The sequence below is a fragment of the Aquarana catesbeiana genome, linkage group LG03 (assembly GCF_042186555.1).
Source record: "Aquarana catesbeiana isolate 2022-GZ linkage group LG03, ASM4218655v1, whole genome shotgun sequence".
NCBI classification, from domain to species: domain Eukaryota; kingdom Metazoa; phylum Chordata; class Amphibia; order Anura; family Ranidae; genus Aquarana; species Aquarana catesbeiana.
In genome coordinates this window covers 743,848,963-743,865,892 of record NC_133326.1, presented here as the reverse complement: position 1 = coordinate 743,865,892, position 16,930 = coordinate 743,848,963, and the positions used below count along the sequence as shown (strand labels likewise).

At 51.1% G+C, this 16,930-nt stretch overlaps 1 protein-coding gene across 1 annotated transcript in view; it reads left to right on the top strand.

Annotated features, from left to right (window-relative positions):
- LOC141133886 (uncharacterized) overlaps window positions 1–13,812 on the top strand; it is a 38,985-nt gene extending 25,173 nt beyond the window's left edge. Inside the window, exons 4-7 of the mRNA XM_073623487.1 lie at window positions 2,931–3,011; window positions 7,372–7,452; window positions 8,953–9,012; window positions 13,118–13,812. Of these exons, the coding sequence (XP_073479588.1) occupies window positions 2,931–3,011; window positions 7,372–7,452; window positions 8,953–9,012; window positions 13,118–13,482 (587 nt within the window). The 3' untranslated portion in view covers window positions 13,483–13,812. The remainder of the gene's footprint in view (window positions 1–2,930; window positions 3,012–7,371; window positions 7,453–8,952; window positions 9,013–13,117) is intronic.
- Window positions 13,813–16,930: the final 3,118 nt, after the last annotated feature.

Here is a 16,930-nt window from a genome sequence, read left to right as displayed (position 1 = left end):
ACACAGTTTACTCTGCTACAGTTATGCATGAACAGTTTACTATGCTTTAGTGATGAATGAACATATTTTACTATGCTTCAGTGATGAATGAACAGTTTACTATGCTTTAGTGATGACTGGACATATTTTACTATGCTTCAGTGATGAATGAACAGTTTACTATGCTTCAGTTGTGAATGAACAGTTTACTTTGCTATAGTGATGAATGAACACAGTTTGCTATGCCTCAGTGATGAGTGAACACAGTTTGCTATGCCTCAGTGATGAGTGAAAACAGTTTACTATGTTTCAGTGATGAATGAACACAGTTTAATATGCTCCAGTTATGAATGAACAGTTTACTATGCTTCAGTGATGAATAAACATATTTTACAATGCCTCACTGATGAATGAACACAGTTTACTATGCCTCAGTGATGAGTGAACACAGTTTACTATGCCTCAGTGATGAATGAACACAGTACTATGCTTCAGTGATGAATGAACCAGTGATGGGTTCTGATCCATTCAGAAAAAGTAGGGGCGGGTAAATGACATATTTACCGGCCCCTTCCCCGATCTCCATCCTGACACATCCCCCGCAGTAGCCGGCAGTAGATGGGGGACTCCGCAGAGCTGTGGGGGGGGGGGCACATAGGAGCCCGATCACAGCGGGAGGTGGATAGTGGGGGCAGTAGAGGAACCGATCCCTTCTGTTTCCTGCGGCTGTAGGAGGACAATGAAGGGGATTGGTTCCTCTATATGCCACGCCCCTCCTATCCAGGATTACAGGGGAGCGGCACGGGGCTGAGTTGTAGTTGAGACCCCTGTGACCCCTGTACATACACCCCTAGGATCCAGGATTACAGGGGAGCCGCACGGGGCTGAGTTGTAGTTGAGACCCCTGTGACCCCTGTACATACACCCCTAGGATCCAGGATTACAGGGGAGCCGCACGGGGCTGAGATGTAGTTGAGACCCCTGTGACCCCTGTACAAACACCCCTAGGATCCAGGATTACAGGGGAGCCGCACGGGGCTGAGTTGTAGTTGAGACCCCTGTGACCCCTGTACATACACCCCTAGGATCCAGGATTACAGGGGAGCGGCATGGGGCTGAGATGTAATTGGGACCCCTGTGACCCCTGTACATACACCCCTGGGATCCAGGATTAGATTCCTCCCTGGTTGGGCTGGAGAAATGTTGCTTGTGAGCACATGACCAGAACTCCGGGTCTTCTATCTGAACCCCTCTGACCACAGTTGCTGGACTCCTCCCGGCTTCACTCTCGTGGTCGGCCTTCTCACATTCCACATTATAAACGTCTCTCAATGATGTCCCATTTCTTGGGTAGCTAAGCTTTGCTTGTATGTCTGTGCCGACCATCTCCAAATGTGTCTGGTGATGTCTCTTCTCACTGAGCCTCCTGAGATGCTGGACAGCTCCCTGGACAATTCCTTGACCAATCTTGCCTTGTGTCTTGTTTGTCTTGAACCTTGAACCCTTTGCTCCTCCCATGAACTTCCTATTTTAGCCACGCCTTTGCACTTCCTGTTTGCCAGATTATTGAGCTCTATCCAGCAGACATCCCCCTCTTGTCACACCTGCTGACGTCCATATCTTCACTTCAGCTCATTACCGACCTTTGGCTTGCTCCTCGACTATGCTTCCCTTTGATCCCAGCCTGCAATCACTCGTTACCGACCTTTGGCTTGTTTACCAACCACACTTCTGCTCACTCCCTACCTGCTTTATCTGCTACCGGTCACTGGCTTGTTCCCCTCCTGGTGGGGCAATCCTGAGGACTGCAACCCAGTACTAACATGCAGCAAAACCCATCACCCCCCCTTAGGAGCTCTTGTGAACACCGGTTAGTGTTTGAGTCCGCACCATGGTTGGGCTTGCCTCATCTATCAGGGTGACCTGCTTGTATACCTATCCTGCTGTTTGATGTGAGCCTATCTACTAATATATCTACTGGTCTCCAAGCCTGACCCTTGACCATGACACCAAAGCTTGTAAACACAGTCCACAACAAAAATGGTACACCATTCACCTTCTCCTTGGGTCTCCTCCACCCTCAAACAGGGCGTGGAACTTCCCTCAATTCCTTGGCCAATCTTGCCCTGTGTCTTGAACCTTGAACCCTTTGCTCCTCCCAAGAACTCCCTATTTTAGCCATGCCTTTGCACTTCCTGTTTGCAAGATAGATGTTTGAGCTCTCTCCAGAGGATATCTCCCTGTTGTCACTCGTACTGACATCCATATCTTCACTACTGCTCATTACCGACCTTTGGCTTGCTCCTCAACTACGCCTATGATCCCAACCTGCAACCACTCGTTACCAACCTTTGCCTTGTTTACCAACTACGCTTTTGCTTGATGCCTACCTGCTATATATGCTATTAGCCCCAAGCTTGTTCCCCTCCTGGTGGGGTGATCCTGAGGACTGCAACATGGTGTTAACATGCAACAAAACCCATCCCCACCATCAGGAGATCTGGTGAACACGGGTTATTGCTTAGAGTCAGCACATCAGTTAAACTTGCCTCATTTGCCAGGGTGACCTCACCTTCTACTTGGGTCTCCTCCACCCTTAGTGGGTGAAGTGGTCCTTTTCCAGGACGGCAGCATTGCCCATCAAACAGTAAATCTTCAGCACACACGCGGCTCCTCCAGAATCTTCTTTATTAAACACGCCCAAAAACAAAGGATGACCCTCTGGTGTGCTTCAGCCTCTTAGGGCTTTATTTGATGAAGGCCTTAAGAGGCTGAAACACTTCAGAAGGTTGTCCCGTGTTCTTGTACATGTTCAATACAGAAGATTTTGGAGGAGCTATGTGTGTGCTGGAGATTTACTGTTTTGGCAAATACAGACCTGAGCTTGGCAATGGAGATGTGAGAAGTTTGTATCCCACATGATGTTCATTATGGGTCATTTTCTTTCACAGCTTCCACCAGATCCAGTACCTCCAGCACCTCCAGCTCTACATCGCCAGCATCGTCATCCCAGAGCTCCAGAACCCACACAGGTACACCAGACTGCCCGCCAATGTCTTCAGCTTTCTTACTGGTCTTCCACCATATTTCCTGAACCAGTGCCAGGGTGTATCTGCAACCTCCCCGTCCATCACCCCTCTGACTGGGAAATGTACGAGATCTCATCCTTTATCCTAGAGTTGTCATTAATATAATCCAGCTGGCTTTAGGGAAGTAGATCGGAGAACGTAAAAAGTAATTTAGAATTGCCACGCAAAAACCCAACGCAGCACGAAATCGTATTCACACCTCTCTTATCGAGCATTCGGCATTTATTCTGATGTCCGATGTGGGGGATATAAATCACTTCTACTGAAGTCAGAGCACATAGGAGACCCATCACAGCAGGAGGTGGATAGTGGTGGCAGTAGAGGAACCGATCCCTTCCATTTTCAGTGGCTGCAGGAGGAAAATGGAGGGGATTAGTTCCTCTGTATGCCACTGTCCCCACCATCCCTCCTATCCAGGTGTAAAGGGGAGCCACACGGGGCCCCCTGGAGCATGTGGCTGAGTTGCAATTGTGACCCCTCTGACCCTTGTACATACACCACTGGTATCCAGAATTAGAGTGAACTAGATAGATTCCTCCCTGGTTGCCACAGTACACATGTCTGGGCTGGAGGAAGGTTGCCTGTGAGCACATGGCCAGAACTCTGGATCTTCTGACAGAACCCCTCTGACCACAGTGGCTTGAGCTCCTCCTGGCTTCACTCTCATGGTTGGCCTTTTCACATTCTAAATACAGTCATGGACAAAGGTTTTGAGAATGACACAAATATTAATTTTCACAAAGTCTGCTGCCTCAGTTTTTATGATGGTGATTTGTTATATACTCCAGAATGTTATGAAGAGCGATCAGACAAATGAAGTTCCTCTTTGCCATGAAAATGAACTTCATCCCATAAAAACATTTCCACTGCATTTGTGAAGAAGGCTTCACGGCGCCCAAGAAAGTCCAGCAAGCGCCAGGACCGTCTACTACAGTTGATTCAGCTGCGGGAAGGGGGCACCACCAGTGCAGAGGAGGAGAGGGGGGCACCACCAGTGCAGAGGAGGAGAGGGGGGCACCACCAGTGCAGAGGAAGAGGGGGGGCACCACCAGTGCAGAGGGGGAGAGGGGGGCACCACCAGTGCAGAGGAGGAGGGGGGGCACCACCAGTGCAGAGGAAGAGGGGGGGCACCACCAGTGCAGAGGGGGAGAGGGGGGCACCACCAGTGCAGAGGAGGAGGGGGGGCACCACCAGTGCAGAGGAAGAGGGGGGGCACCACCAGTGCAGAGGGGGAGAGGGGGGCACCACCAGTGCAGAGGAGGAGGGGGGGCACCACCAGTGCAGAGGAAGAGGGGGGGCACCACCAGTGCAGAGGGGGAGAGGGGGGCACCACCAGTGCAGAGGAGGAGGGGGGGCACCACCAGTGCAGAGGGGGGGCACCACCAGTGCAGAGGAGGAGGGGGGCACCACCAGTGCAGAGGAGGAGAGGGGGGCACCACCAGTGCAGAGGAGGAGAGGGGGGCACCACCAGTGCAGAGGAAGAGGGGGGGCACCACCAGTGCAGAGGGGGAGAGGGGGGCACCACCAGTGCAGAGGAGGGGGGGGCACCACCAGTGGAGAGGGGGGGCACCACCAGTGCAGAGGGGGAGAGGGGGGGCACCACCAGTGCAGAGGAGGAGGGGGGGCACCACCAGTGGAGAGGGGGGGCACCACCAGTGCAGAGGGGGAGAGGGGGGGCACCACCAGGGGAGAGGGGGCACCACCAGTGCAGAGGGGGAGAGGGGGGGCACCACCAGTGCAGAGGGGGGGCACCACCAGTGCAGAGGGGGAGAGTGGGGGCACCACCAGTGCAGAGGAAGAGGGGGGGCACCACCAGGCAGAGGAAGAGGGGGGGCACCACCAGTGGAGAGGGGGGGCACCACCAGTGCAGAGGGGGAGAGTGGGGGCACCACCAGTGCAGAGGAGGAGGGGGGGCACCACCAGTGGAGAGGGGGGGCACCACCAGTGCAGAGGAGGAGAGGGGGGCACCACCAGTGCAGATGAGGAGAGGGGGGCACCACCAGTGCAGATGAGGATAGGGGGACACCACCAGTGCAGATGAGGATGGGGGGGCACCACCAGTGCAGAGGAGGATAGGGGGGCACCACCAGTGCAGAGGAGGATAGGGGGGCACCACCAGTGCAGAGGAGGGTAGGGGGGGCACCACCAGTGCAGAGGAGGATAGGGGGGCACCACCAGTGCAGAGGAGGGTAGAAGGGTAGGGGGGGGCACCACCAGTGCAGAGGAGGATAGGGGGGGACCACCAGTGCAGAGCTTGCTCAGGAATGGCAGCAGGAAGGTGTGAGGACATCGGCACGCACAGTGAGGAGAAGACTTTTGGAGGACAGTCTGGTGTCAAGGAGGGCATTACAGAAGCCACTTCTCTCCAGGAAAAACATCCGGGACAGACTAATATTCTGCAAAAGGTACAGGGATTGGACTGCTGAGGACCGGGGGAAAGTAATTTTCTCTGATGAATCCCCTTTCCGATTGTCTAGGGCATCCGGAAAAAACCTTGTCTGGAGAAGAAAAGGTGAGCGTTACTACCAGTCCTGTGTCATGCCAACAGTAAAGCATCCTGAGACCATTCATGTTTGCTTCTTTGCTTAAGGGTTTGCTTCTCAGCCAAGGCAGTGCAGGGGCTCCTAAGAACACAGCCATGAATAAAGAATGGTACAAAAACATCCCCAAAGAGCAACTTCTCCCAACCATACAAGAAGAGTTGGGTGAGGAACAATGCCTTCTCCAGCATGATGGGGCACCTTGCCATACGGCAAAAGTCATAACTAAGTGTCTTGGGGAACAAAACATGGAAATTTTGGGTCCATGGCCAGGAAACTCCCCAGACCTTAATCCCATTGAGAACTTGTGGTCAATCCTCAAGAGACAGGTGAACAAAAAACTCACAAATTCTGACAAACTCCAAGCATTGATTTTTGCAAGAATGGGGGGCCATCAATCAGGGTGTGGCCCAGAAGTTGATTGACAGCTTGCCAGGGAGAACTGCAGAAGTCTTGAAAAAGAAGGGTCACCACTGCATAAACTTCATGTAAATTGTCGGTAAACGCCTCTGACACGTATGGAAGGTTTGTAATTATACTTTGGTATCCCATAGTAACATCTGACAAAAAGATCTGAAAACACTGAGGCAGCAGACTTTGTGAAAATTAATATTTGTGTCATTCTCAAAACTTTTGGCCACGGTTGTACATTATAAACGTCTCTCAATGATATTACATTTCTTGGGTAGCTAAGGTTTGCTTGTATGTCTGTGTCGACCATCTCCAAAGTCCAAATGTGTCTGGCGATGTCTCTTCTGGCTGAGCCACCTGAGATGCTGGACAGCTCCCTGGACCAATCTTGCCTTGTGTCTTGTTTGTCTTGAACCTTGAACCCTTTGCTCCTCCCATAAAGCTCCTATTTTAGCCATGCCTTTGCACTTCCTGTTTGCCAGATTATTGAGCTCTCTCCAGCGGATATCTTCTTCTTGTTACTCCTGCTGACATCCATATCTTCGCTACTGCTCATTACCGACCTTTGGCTTGATCCTCGACTATGCTTCCCTTTGATCCCAGCCTGCAATCACTTGTTACAGACATTTGGCTTGTTTATCAACTACACTTCTGCTCACTCCCTACCTGCTTTATCTGCTACTGGACCCCAGCTTGCTTCCCTCCTGGTGGGGCGATCCTGAGGACCGCAACCTGGTACTAACATGCAGCAAAACCCATCCCCTCCATCAGGAGCTCTGGTGAACACCGGTTAGTGCTTAGAGTCTGCACCTCGGTTGAGCTTGCCCCATCTACCAGGGTGACCTGCTTGTATACCTATCCTGCTGGTTGGTGGGAGCCTCTCTACTAATATAGCTACTGGTCTCCAAGCCTGACCCTGCCACCAAAGCTTGCAAACATAGTCCTCAACAAAAAAGGTACACCATTCAACTTCTCCTTGGCTCTCCTCCACCCTCAAACAGTGTGTGGAGTGGTCCTCTTCCACGACAACAGCATTGCCCATCAAACAGTAAATCTCCAGCACACATGCGACTCCTCCAGAATCTTCTTTATTAAACACGCCCAAAAACACAGGATGACCCTCTGATGTGCTGAAGCCTCCAAGGGCTTCAACTGATGAAGGCCTTAAGAGACTGAAACACCTCAGAATGTTGTACCGTGTTCTTGTGCATGTTCAATAAAGAAGATTTTGGAGGAGCTATGCGTGTGCCGGAGATTTGCTGTTTTGGCAAACACAGACCTGAGCTTGGCAATAGAGATGTGAGAAGTTTGTACCCCACATGATTTTCATTATGGATCATTTTCTTTGACAGCTTCCACCAGATCCAGTACCTCCAGCACCTCCAGCTCTACATCACCAACATCATCATCCCAGAGCTCCGGAACTGTCACAGGTACACCAGACTGCCTGCCAATGTCTTCAGCTTTCTTACTGGTCTTCCGCCATATTTCCTGAATCAGTGCCAGGGTGTATCTGTAACCTCCCCGCCCATCACTCCTCTGACTGGGACATGTATGGGACCTCATCCTTTATCCTAGAGGTGTCATTAATACAATTCAGCTGGTTTTGGGGTGTAGATCTGAGAATGTAAAAAGTCATTTAGAATTGCCAACCAAAAACCCAACTCAGCACAAAATGGCACCCACACCTCTCTTATCGAGTATACACGCTTTTATTCTGATGTCCCATGTGGGGATATAATTCACTTCTACTGATATCAGAACATTGTGCCGAGGTTTGGAGGCTGACTCAAGAGCTGGAGGGCCTTCCATCTGGGAGATTCCATTGGGATCAAACTGGAGGCAAAGGTTTCAGTCTCACGGAGATTCTATCTCCTTATTAGTGGAAGTCGTTTTATAATGTCTCAAGTCTCCTCTTTTGTCTCATAATCTGCTTCCTCTCAAAGGATCGGGGTGGACAATTTATTTTCCAATAGGGCCACATGAGAAACTGGGAATATATGGAGGGCAGAAATATTAGGTGGAACTTAATCATGCTCAAGGAAACTTCTCAGGTGTATGGGTGTACAGAACTTGACATGATATATAAAATACAAATCCATATCGGGAACCAACCCGTATGTAATATAGTTATCTAGAACTTCCTTGGGCCAAACATACACGGGGCCAGCAGAGAAGCCTTTCTATGGTCACTCCCCTGGCATGTGACCTCACATGAAGTTAAAGCTGACTAGTGGGGGCATAGACTCTGTCCCTTACCTGTGGGGTGGAGACTAGAGCGGGACCTGGCAACACCTTCCTACATGCCCTCACCCCCATCATATCCTTGTTGCTCACCTCCAATGGCCTACCCCAGTCATTCGAGTTGTGGTGCCACCCCTCCTACATGGCTGAAGCTGTTTGGAAAGGGCAGAAGTGTGACCACTGCTATCTTGACGTCTGCCAGACAAATGAGGACAGAAGCACAGCTGCCGCCATCCTGTTGACTGGTCTAGGAAACCCACATTCCTCCCCCAGAGCCATAGTGTAGTGTCACACACCCTGGAGGGGGGGTGCAAGTTAGGCCGCTGCCATCTTTTGTAGACACCTGTTCCCCAGCACATTATGGTGAAGGTGCCTAGGCACGCACGTACATACGTAAATTGGAAAAAAAATAGCAGTCGCATTCAAAATACAAGCAACATGGGGGCTGTAAAATGCCCATGTCTGTCATAGGAGAAGTGAGGGTATCTGGGACTAGAGTGAACTAGTTGACTTCTGAACTGGAAAGCAAATGTATGTATGTCTGTGATGGAGAAGGTGAGTTGTGTGTGGGACATGGTGCCCGGCATGTGTAGAGAATGGGTTGGCAGTGCTGTGAGACGTATCTCGGTTCTTGGAGACTATTGCTCTGTCAGTCGGCCCATTTTTTAATACAGTTCTTTTTCTGACAGGTTCTACCAGCTTCAGCACAGCGTCACAAGTGTGGACAGGCCCCAATGGAGCGGTTTTAGGTATGCCGATCCATCTTTCCTTATGTTCTTCCCCATATTTATTGAGTTCTGTCTGCCTTCCCTTCTTACCATGAGTTATACAACCTGATCCTTCTCTTCTTACCATGCGTTATATGACCGGAACCTTCCCTTCTTACCCTGAGTTATACAACCTGAACCTTCCCTTCTTACCATGCGCTCTATGACTGGAACCTTCCCTTCTTACCATGAGTTATACAACCTGAACCTTCTCTTCTTACCATGCGTTATATGACCGGAACCTTCCCTTCTTGCCCTGAGTTATACAACCTGAACCTTCCCTTCTTACCATACCCTCTATGACCAGAACCTTCCCTTCTTACCATGAGTTATACAACCTGAACCTTCTCTTCTTACCATGCGTTATATGACCGGAACCTTCCCTTCTTACCATGTGTTATACAACCTGAACCTTCCCTTCTTACCATGCGCTCTATGACTGGAACCTTCCCTTCTTACCATGAGTTATACAACCTGAACCCTCTCTTCTTACCATGTGTTCTATGACCGGAAACTTTACTTCTTATCATGCCTTATATGACCAGAATCTTCCCTTCTTACCATGTGTTATACAACCTTAACCTTCCCTTCTTACCATACGCTCTAAGACTGGAACCTTTCCTTCTTACCATGTGTTATACAACCTTAACCTTCCCTTCTTACCATACGCTCTAAGACTGGAACCTTCCCTTCTTACCATGTGTTATACAACCTGAACCTTCCCTTCTTACCATGCGCTCTATGACTGGAACCTTCCCTTCTTACCCTGAGTTATACAACCTGAACCTTCCCTTCTTACCATACGCTCTATGACCAGAACCTTCCCTTCCTACCATGTGTTATACAACCTGAACCTTGCCTTCTTACCATACGCTCTATGACTGGAACCTTCCCTTCTTACTATGAGTTATACAACCTGGACCTTCCCTTCTTACCATACGCTCTATGACCAGAACCTTCCCTTCCTACCATGTGTTCTATGACCGGAACCTTCACTTCTTACCATGTGTTCTATGACCGGAACCTTCCCTTCTTACCATGTGTTATACAACCTGAACCTTCCCTTCTCACCATGTTTTCTATGACCAGATCCTTTCCTTCTTACCATACGCTCTATGACCGGAACCTTCCCTTCTTACCATGTGTTCTATGACCAGAACCTTCCCTTCTTACCATGTGTTCTATGACCGGAACCTTCCCTTCTTACCATGTGTTATACAACCTGAACCATCCCCTCTTACCATACGCTCTATGACTGGAACCTTCCCTTCTTACCATGAGTTATACAACCTGAACCTTCTCTTCTTACCATACGCTCTATGACCAGAACCTTCCCTTCCTACCATGTGTTCTATGACCGGAACCTTCACTTCTTACCATGCGTTATATGACCAGAACCTTCCCTTCTTACCATGTGTTATACAACCTGAACCATCCCCTCTTACCATACGCTCTATGACTGGAACCTTCCCTTCTTACCATGAGTTATACAACCTGAACCTTCTCTTCTTACCATACGCTCTATGACCAGAACCTTCCCTTCCTACCATGTGTTCTATGACCGGAACCTTCACTTCTTACCATGCGTTATATGACCAGAACCTTCCCTTCTTACCATGTGTTATACAACCTGAACCATCCCCTCTTACCATACGCTCTATGACTGGAACCTTCCCTTCTTACCATGAGTTATACAACCTGAACCTTCTCTTCTTACCATACGCTCTATGACCAGAACCTTCCCTTCCTACCATGTGTTCTATGACCGGAACCTTCACTTCTTACCATGCGTTATATGACCAGAACCTTCCCTTCTTACCATGTGTTATACAACCTGAACCATCCCCTCTTACCATACGCTCTATGACTGGAACCTTCCCTTCTTACCATGAGTTATACAACCTGAACCTTCTCTTCTTACCATACGCTCTATGACCAGAACCTTCCCTTCCTACCATGTGTTCTATGACCGGAACCTTCACTTCTTACCATGCGTTATATGACCAGAACCTTCCCTTCTTACCATGTGTTATACAACCTGAACCATCCCCTCTTACCATACGCTCTATGACTGGAACCTTCCCTTCTTACCATGAGTTATACAACCTGAACCTTCTCTTCTTACCATACGCTCTATGACCAGAACCCTCCCTTCCTACCATGTGTTCTATGACCGGAACCTTCACTTCTTACCATGCATTATATGACCAGAACCTTCCCTTCTTACCATGCTTTATATGACCTAAACCTGCCAGTCACGTTTCCCTTGTAGTGGGTGATCTTTCCGGAGGTATAATTTCTGACTTTTATGGATGTTTCCAAGCTGCAATTGTAAAACATTATTTGCATAACCATCATTCAAATACAATCTGTAATCATCTTTTATGGCACGCACACTACAGCTATTGTAGACTATGTGACTGCAGAGGGGCCTGGCGATGGACAGTCTCCATTACACTTAACAAGAGACAAAGACCTCAGGCTGGGGCTCTACTGTAAGATCTCTTCTGATCTCAGAGGCTAAGCAGGGTCGGCCTGGTTAGTAATTCATTTTTTTTAGCCTGATTACACATGTGACTAAGATACAACAGAGGACAATGCAGTGTAACATTGGCCAGCAGCAGCAGGACATTTGTCATTGGGGATAATAGGCCCAACTAATGGATGCCTAACAATATGCTCAAATAATGGAGGCCTAAAAATAGGCCCAACTAATGGATGCCTAACAATAGGCCCAACTAATGGAGGCCTAACAATAGGCCCAGCTAATGGAGGCCTAACAATAGGCCCAACTAATGGAGGCCTAAGAATAGGCCCAACTAATGGATGCCTAACAATAAGCCCAACTAATAAAGGCCTAACAATAGGCCCAACTAATGGAGGCCTAAGAATAGGCCCAACTAATGGAGGCCTAAGAATAGGCCCAACTAATGGAGGCCTAAGAATAGGCCCAACTAATGGAGGCCTAAGAATAGGCCCAACTAATGGAGGCCTAAGAATAGGCCCAACTAATGGAGGCCTAAGAATAGGCCCAACTAATGGATGCCTAACTTATTTTATTCATGGGAATAGGGGGCTGTGGTCAGTTCAGCCATAAATTTCCCAAGACCACAAATTCTAAACCCGCAGAATTTGCCACAGGCTCAACCCTTGCAGTCATGATTTGGGTTGAAGCTAGCAACCTTATTACATAACCCACCTGGTTGGTGATTCCTGATGTAAGAATAGGTGAATCTCATCGGCCATGTTGAACACGAGTCCCACCACTGAGAAGAAGAAAACTGAATGTCCGTAAATAACCGAATGAACCCAAAGAGGAAGAAAAGAGCGTAGTGCAGGCAGGAGGGGATCAGAGAAGGTTTCCCGGCCTGGCCTTTAGTATTGATGGCACTAAGAGCCCCGCTACTGTCCCTCCCTCTCCCAACAGTCTTCAAAGACACCCAATAGAGGACTTCTCGTAGTACCCACTGTCCCCCTTTTTTTAAATCCCTGTGTATGTACGTTGACTTCACAAGGCCCCCCCCCATATGCCAGTCCCATGTGATGGGTAACATCTCTTACTTGGCTAGGAAAGCAGAAAGGTCGCCCATTGGGTCATGTGCTCCTACCTGACACCCACCCTCCCATCAACCCACTGAGCCCTCCTTACTGGTCCACCTCCCTCTCCTAGTGACCAAAGGGCACCAATGGGGCAATTTTTATTAAGCCTCCACCGGGCACTGAGAACCTCCACCCATGCCTTATCACTCTTTCCCCAATAGGTATGCTGCACTTGGTACTGACCCCCATGTCTTACCCCCTCTCATGTGATTTTCTCTCCCCCCAGGTATGCTGCACTTGGTACTGACCCCCATGTCTTACCCCCTCTCATGTGATTTTCTCTCCCCCCAGGTATGCTGCACTTGGTACTGACCCCCCATGTCTTACCCCCTTTCATGTGATTTTCTCTCCCCCCAGGTATGCTGCACTTGGTACGGACCCCCATGTCTTACCCCCTTTCATGTGATTTTCTCTCCCCCCAGGTATGCTGCACTTGGTACTGACCCCCATGTCTTACCCCCTTTCATGTGATTTTCTCTCCCCCCAGGTATGCTGCACTTGGTTTTGACCCCCATGTCGTGGTTGAACGCACGTTTATACTGCCGCAGTAATTTTACCGACATGGCTGCAGTATTGTCTCAGCAGGACCAGAACAACGTGGCCGCCCTCCTGTCCCCCTACACCCCCAGTACAGGTTTCTGGATCGGGCTGAGGTTCAACCGCTTCAAAAGTAACTGGTACTGGATCGGCAGACAGCTATGGGGGGGATTCAGCTACTGGGAGTCCGGAGAGCCTGACACCCCTTTCACCAATGCCTGTGGAATGATATCAGGGGCCCCCGCTCAGAATTTCACCTGGGGCTCCAACTGCTGTACACAAGAGCTGCCATTCATCTGTTATGAAGGTTCCTGATTCTGCTTCTGCTGCACCTCTCATCTACAGAGTTCTGAACCTAGAGACACCACAGACCAGTCCTTTCTCAGATTTCATGTTCTGATGGACTTTTCAACATGTCCTTGCACCTAGAGACCCAGTCCCTGCACCTAGAGACCCTGTCCCTGCACCTAGAGACTCTGTCCCTGCACCTAGAGACCATGTCCCTGCATCTAGAGACCCTGTCCCTGCATCTAGAGACTCTGTCCCTGCACCTAGAGACCCTGTCCCTGCACCTAGAGACCCTGTCCCTGCATCTAGAGACTCTGTCCCTGCACCTAGAGACCATGTCCCTGCATCTAGAGACCCTGTCCCTGCATCTAGAGACCCTGTCCCTGCACCTAGAGACTCTGTCCCTACACCTAGAGACCCTGCCCCTGCATCTAGAGACCCTGCCCCTGCACCTAGAGACCATGTCCCTGCATCTAGAGACTCTGTCCCTGCATCTAGAGACTCTGTCCCTGCACCTAGAGACCCTGTCCCTGCACCTAGAGACCCTGCCCCTGCATCTAGAGACTCTGTCCCTGCATCTAGAGACTCTGTCCCTGCACCTAGAGACCCTGTCCCTGCACCTAGAGACCATGTCCCTGCATCTAGAGACCCTGCCCCTGCACCTAGAGACCATGTCCCTGCATCTAGAGACTCTGTCCCTGCACCTAGAGACCATGTCCCTGCACCTAGAGACCCTGTCCCTGCACCTAGAGACTCCGTCCCTTCACCTAGAGACTATGTCCCTGCACCTAGAGACCATGTCCCCCTGCACCTAGAGACCATGTCCCTGCACCTAGAGACCATGTCCCTGCACCTAGAGACCCTGTCCCTGCACCTAGAGACTCTGTCCTTGCACCTAGAGACTCTGCCCCTGCACCTAGAGATTCTGTCCCTGCACCTAGAGACCCTGTCCCTGCACCTAGAGACTCTGTCCCTGCACCTAGAGACCCTGCCCCTGCACCTAGAGACCCTGCCCCTGCATCTAGAGACCCTGTCCCTGCACCTAGAGACCATGTCCCTGCATCTAGAGACCCTGTCCCTGCATCTAGAGACCCTGTCCCTGCACCTAGAGACCCTGTCCCTGCATCTAGAGACTCTGTCCCTGCACCTAGAGACCATGTCCCTGCATCTAGAGACCCTGTCCCTGCACCTAGAGACCCTGTCCCTGCATCTAGAGACCCTGTCCCTGCACCTAGAGACCAAGTCCCTGCATCTAGAGACCCTGTCCCTGCACCTAGAGACCCTGTCCCTGCACCTAGAGACCCTGTCCCTGCATCTAGAGACCCTGTCCCTGCACCTAGAGACCATGTCCCTGCATCTAGAGACCCTGTCCCTGCATCTAGAGACCCTGTCCCTGCACCTAGAGACCATGTCCCTGCATCTAGAGACCCTGCCCCTGCACCTAGAGACCATGTCCCTGCACCTAGAGACCATGTCCCTGCACCTAGAGACCCTGTCCCTGCACCTAGAGACTCCGTCCCTTCACCTAGAGACCATGTCCCCGCACCTAGAGACCATGTCCCCCTGCACCTAGAGACCATGTCCCTGCACCTAGAGACTCTGTCCTTGAACCTAGAGACTCTGTCCTTGCACCTAGAAACTCTGCCCCTGCACCTAGAGACCCTGTCCCTGCACCTAGAGACCCTGTCCCCCCTGTACATAGAGACCCTGTCCCCCTGTACCTAGAGACCCTGTCCCCCTGTACCTAGAGACCCTGCCCCCCCTGTACCTAGAGACCCTGCCCCCCCTGTACCTAGAGACCCTGTCCCCCCTGTACCTAGAGACCCTGTCCCCCCTGTACCTAGAGACCCTGTCCCCCTGTACCTAGAGACCCTGTCCCCTTGTACCTAGAGACCCTGTCCCCGCTGTACCTAGAGACCCTGTCCCCCTGTACCTAGAGACCCTGTCCCCCTGTACCTAGAGACCCTGTCCCTGCACCTAGAGACCATGTCACTGCACCTAGAGAACATGTCCCTGCACCTAGAAACTCTGTCCCTTTCACCTAGAGACCCTGTCCCTGCACCTAGAGACTCTGTCCCTGCACCTAGAGACTCTGTCCCTGCACCTAGAGACTCTGTCCCTGCACCCAGAGACTCTGTCCCTGCACCCAGAGACTCTGTCCCTGCATCTAAAGACCCTGTCCCCCCTGCACCTAGAGACCATGTCCCTTCACCTAGAGACTCTGTCCCTTCACCTAGAGACCATGTCCCTGCACCTAGAGACCATGTCCCTGCACCTAGAGACCATGTCCCTTCACCTATAGACTCTGTCCCTTCACCTATAGACTCTGTCCCTTCACCTAGAGACCATGTCCCTGCACCTAGAGACCATGTCCCTGCACCTAGAGACCATGTCCCTTCACCTATAGACTCTGTCCCTTCACCTATAGACTCTGTCCCTTCACCTAGAGACCATGTCCCTGCACCTAGAGTCTCTGTCCCTGCACCTAGAGTCTCTGTCCCTGCACCTAGAGTCTCTGTTCCTGCACCTAGAGAATCTGTCCCTGCACCTAGAGACTCTGTCCCAGCACCTAGAGACTCTGTCCCAGCACCTTGAGACTCTGTCCCTTCACTAGAGACCATGTCCCTGCACCTAGAGACCCTGTCCCTGCATCTAGAGACTCTGTCCCTGCACCTAGAGACCCTGTCCCCCTGTACCTAGAGACCCTGTCCCCTTGTACCTAGAGACCCTGTCCCCCCTGTACCTAGAGACCCTGTCCCCCTGTACCTAGAGACCCTGTCCCCCTGTACCTAGAGACCCTGTCCCTGCACCTAGAGACCATGTCACTGCACCTAGAGACCATGTCCCTGCACCTAGAAACTCTGTCCCTTTCACCTAGAGACCATGTCCCTGCATCTAGAGACCCTGTCCCTGCATCTAGAGACCCTGTCCCTGCACCTAGAGACCATGTCCCTGCATCTAGAGACCCTGTCCCTGCACCTAGAGACCCTGTCCCTGCACCTAGAGACCCTGTCCCTGCATCTAGAGACCCTGTCCCTGCACCTAGAGACCATGTCCCTGCATCTAGAGACCCTGTCCCTGCATCTAGAGACCCTGTCCCTGCACCTAGAGACCATGTCCCTGCATCTAGAGACCCTGCCCCTGCACCTAGAGACCATGTCCCTGCACCTAGAGACTCTGTCCCTGCACCTAGAGACCATGTCCCTGCACCTAGAGACCCTGTCCCTGCACCTAGAGACTCCGTCCCTTCACCTAGAGACTATGTCCCTGCACCTAGAGACCATGTCCCCCTGCACCTAGAGACCATGTCCCTGCACCTAGAGACTCTGTCCTTGCACCTAGACACTCTGTCCTTGCACCTAGAAACTCTGCCCCTGCACCTAGAGACCCTGTCCCTGCACCTAGAGACCCTGTCCCCCCTGTACCTAGAGACCCTGTCCCCCCTGTACCTAGAGACCCTGTCCCCCCTGTACCT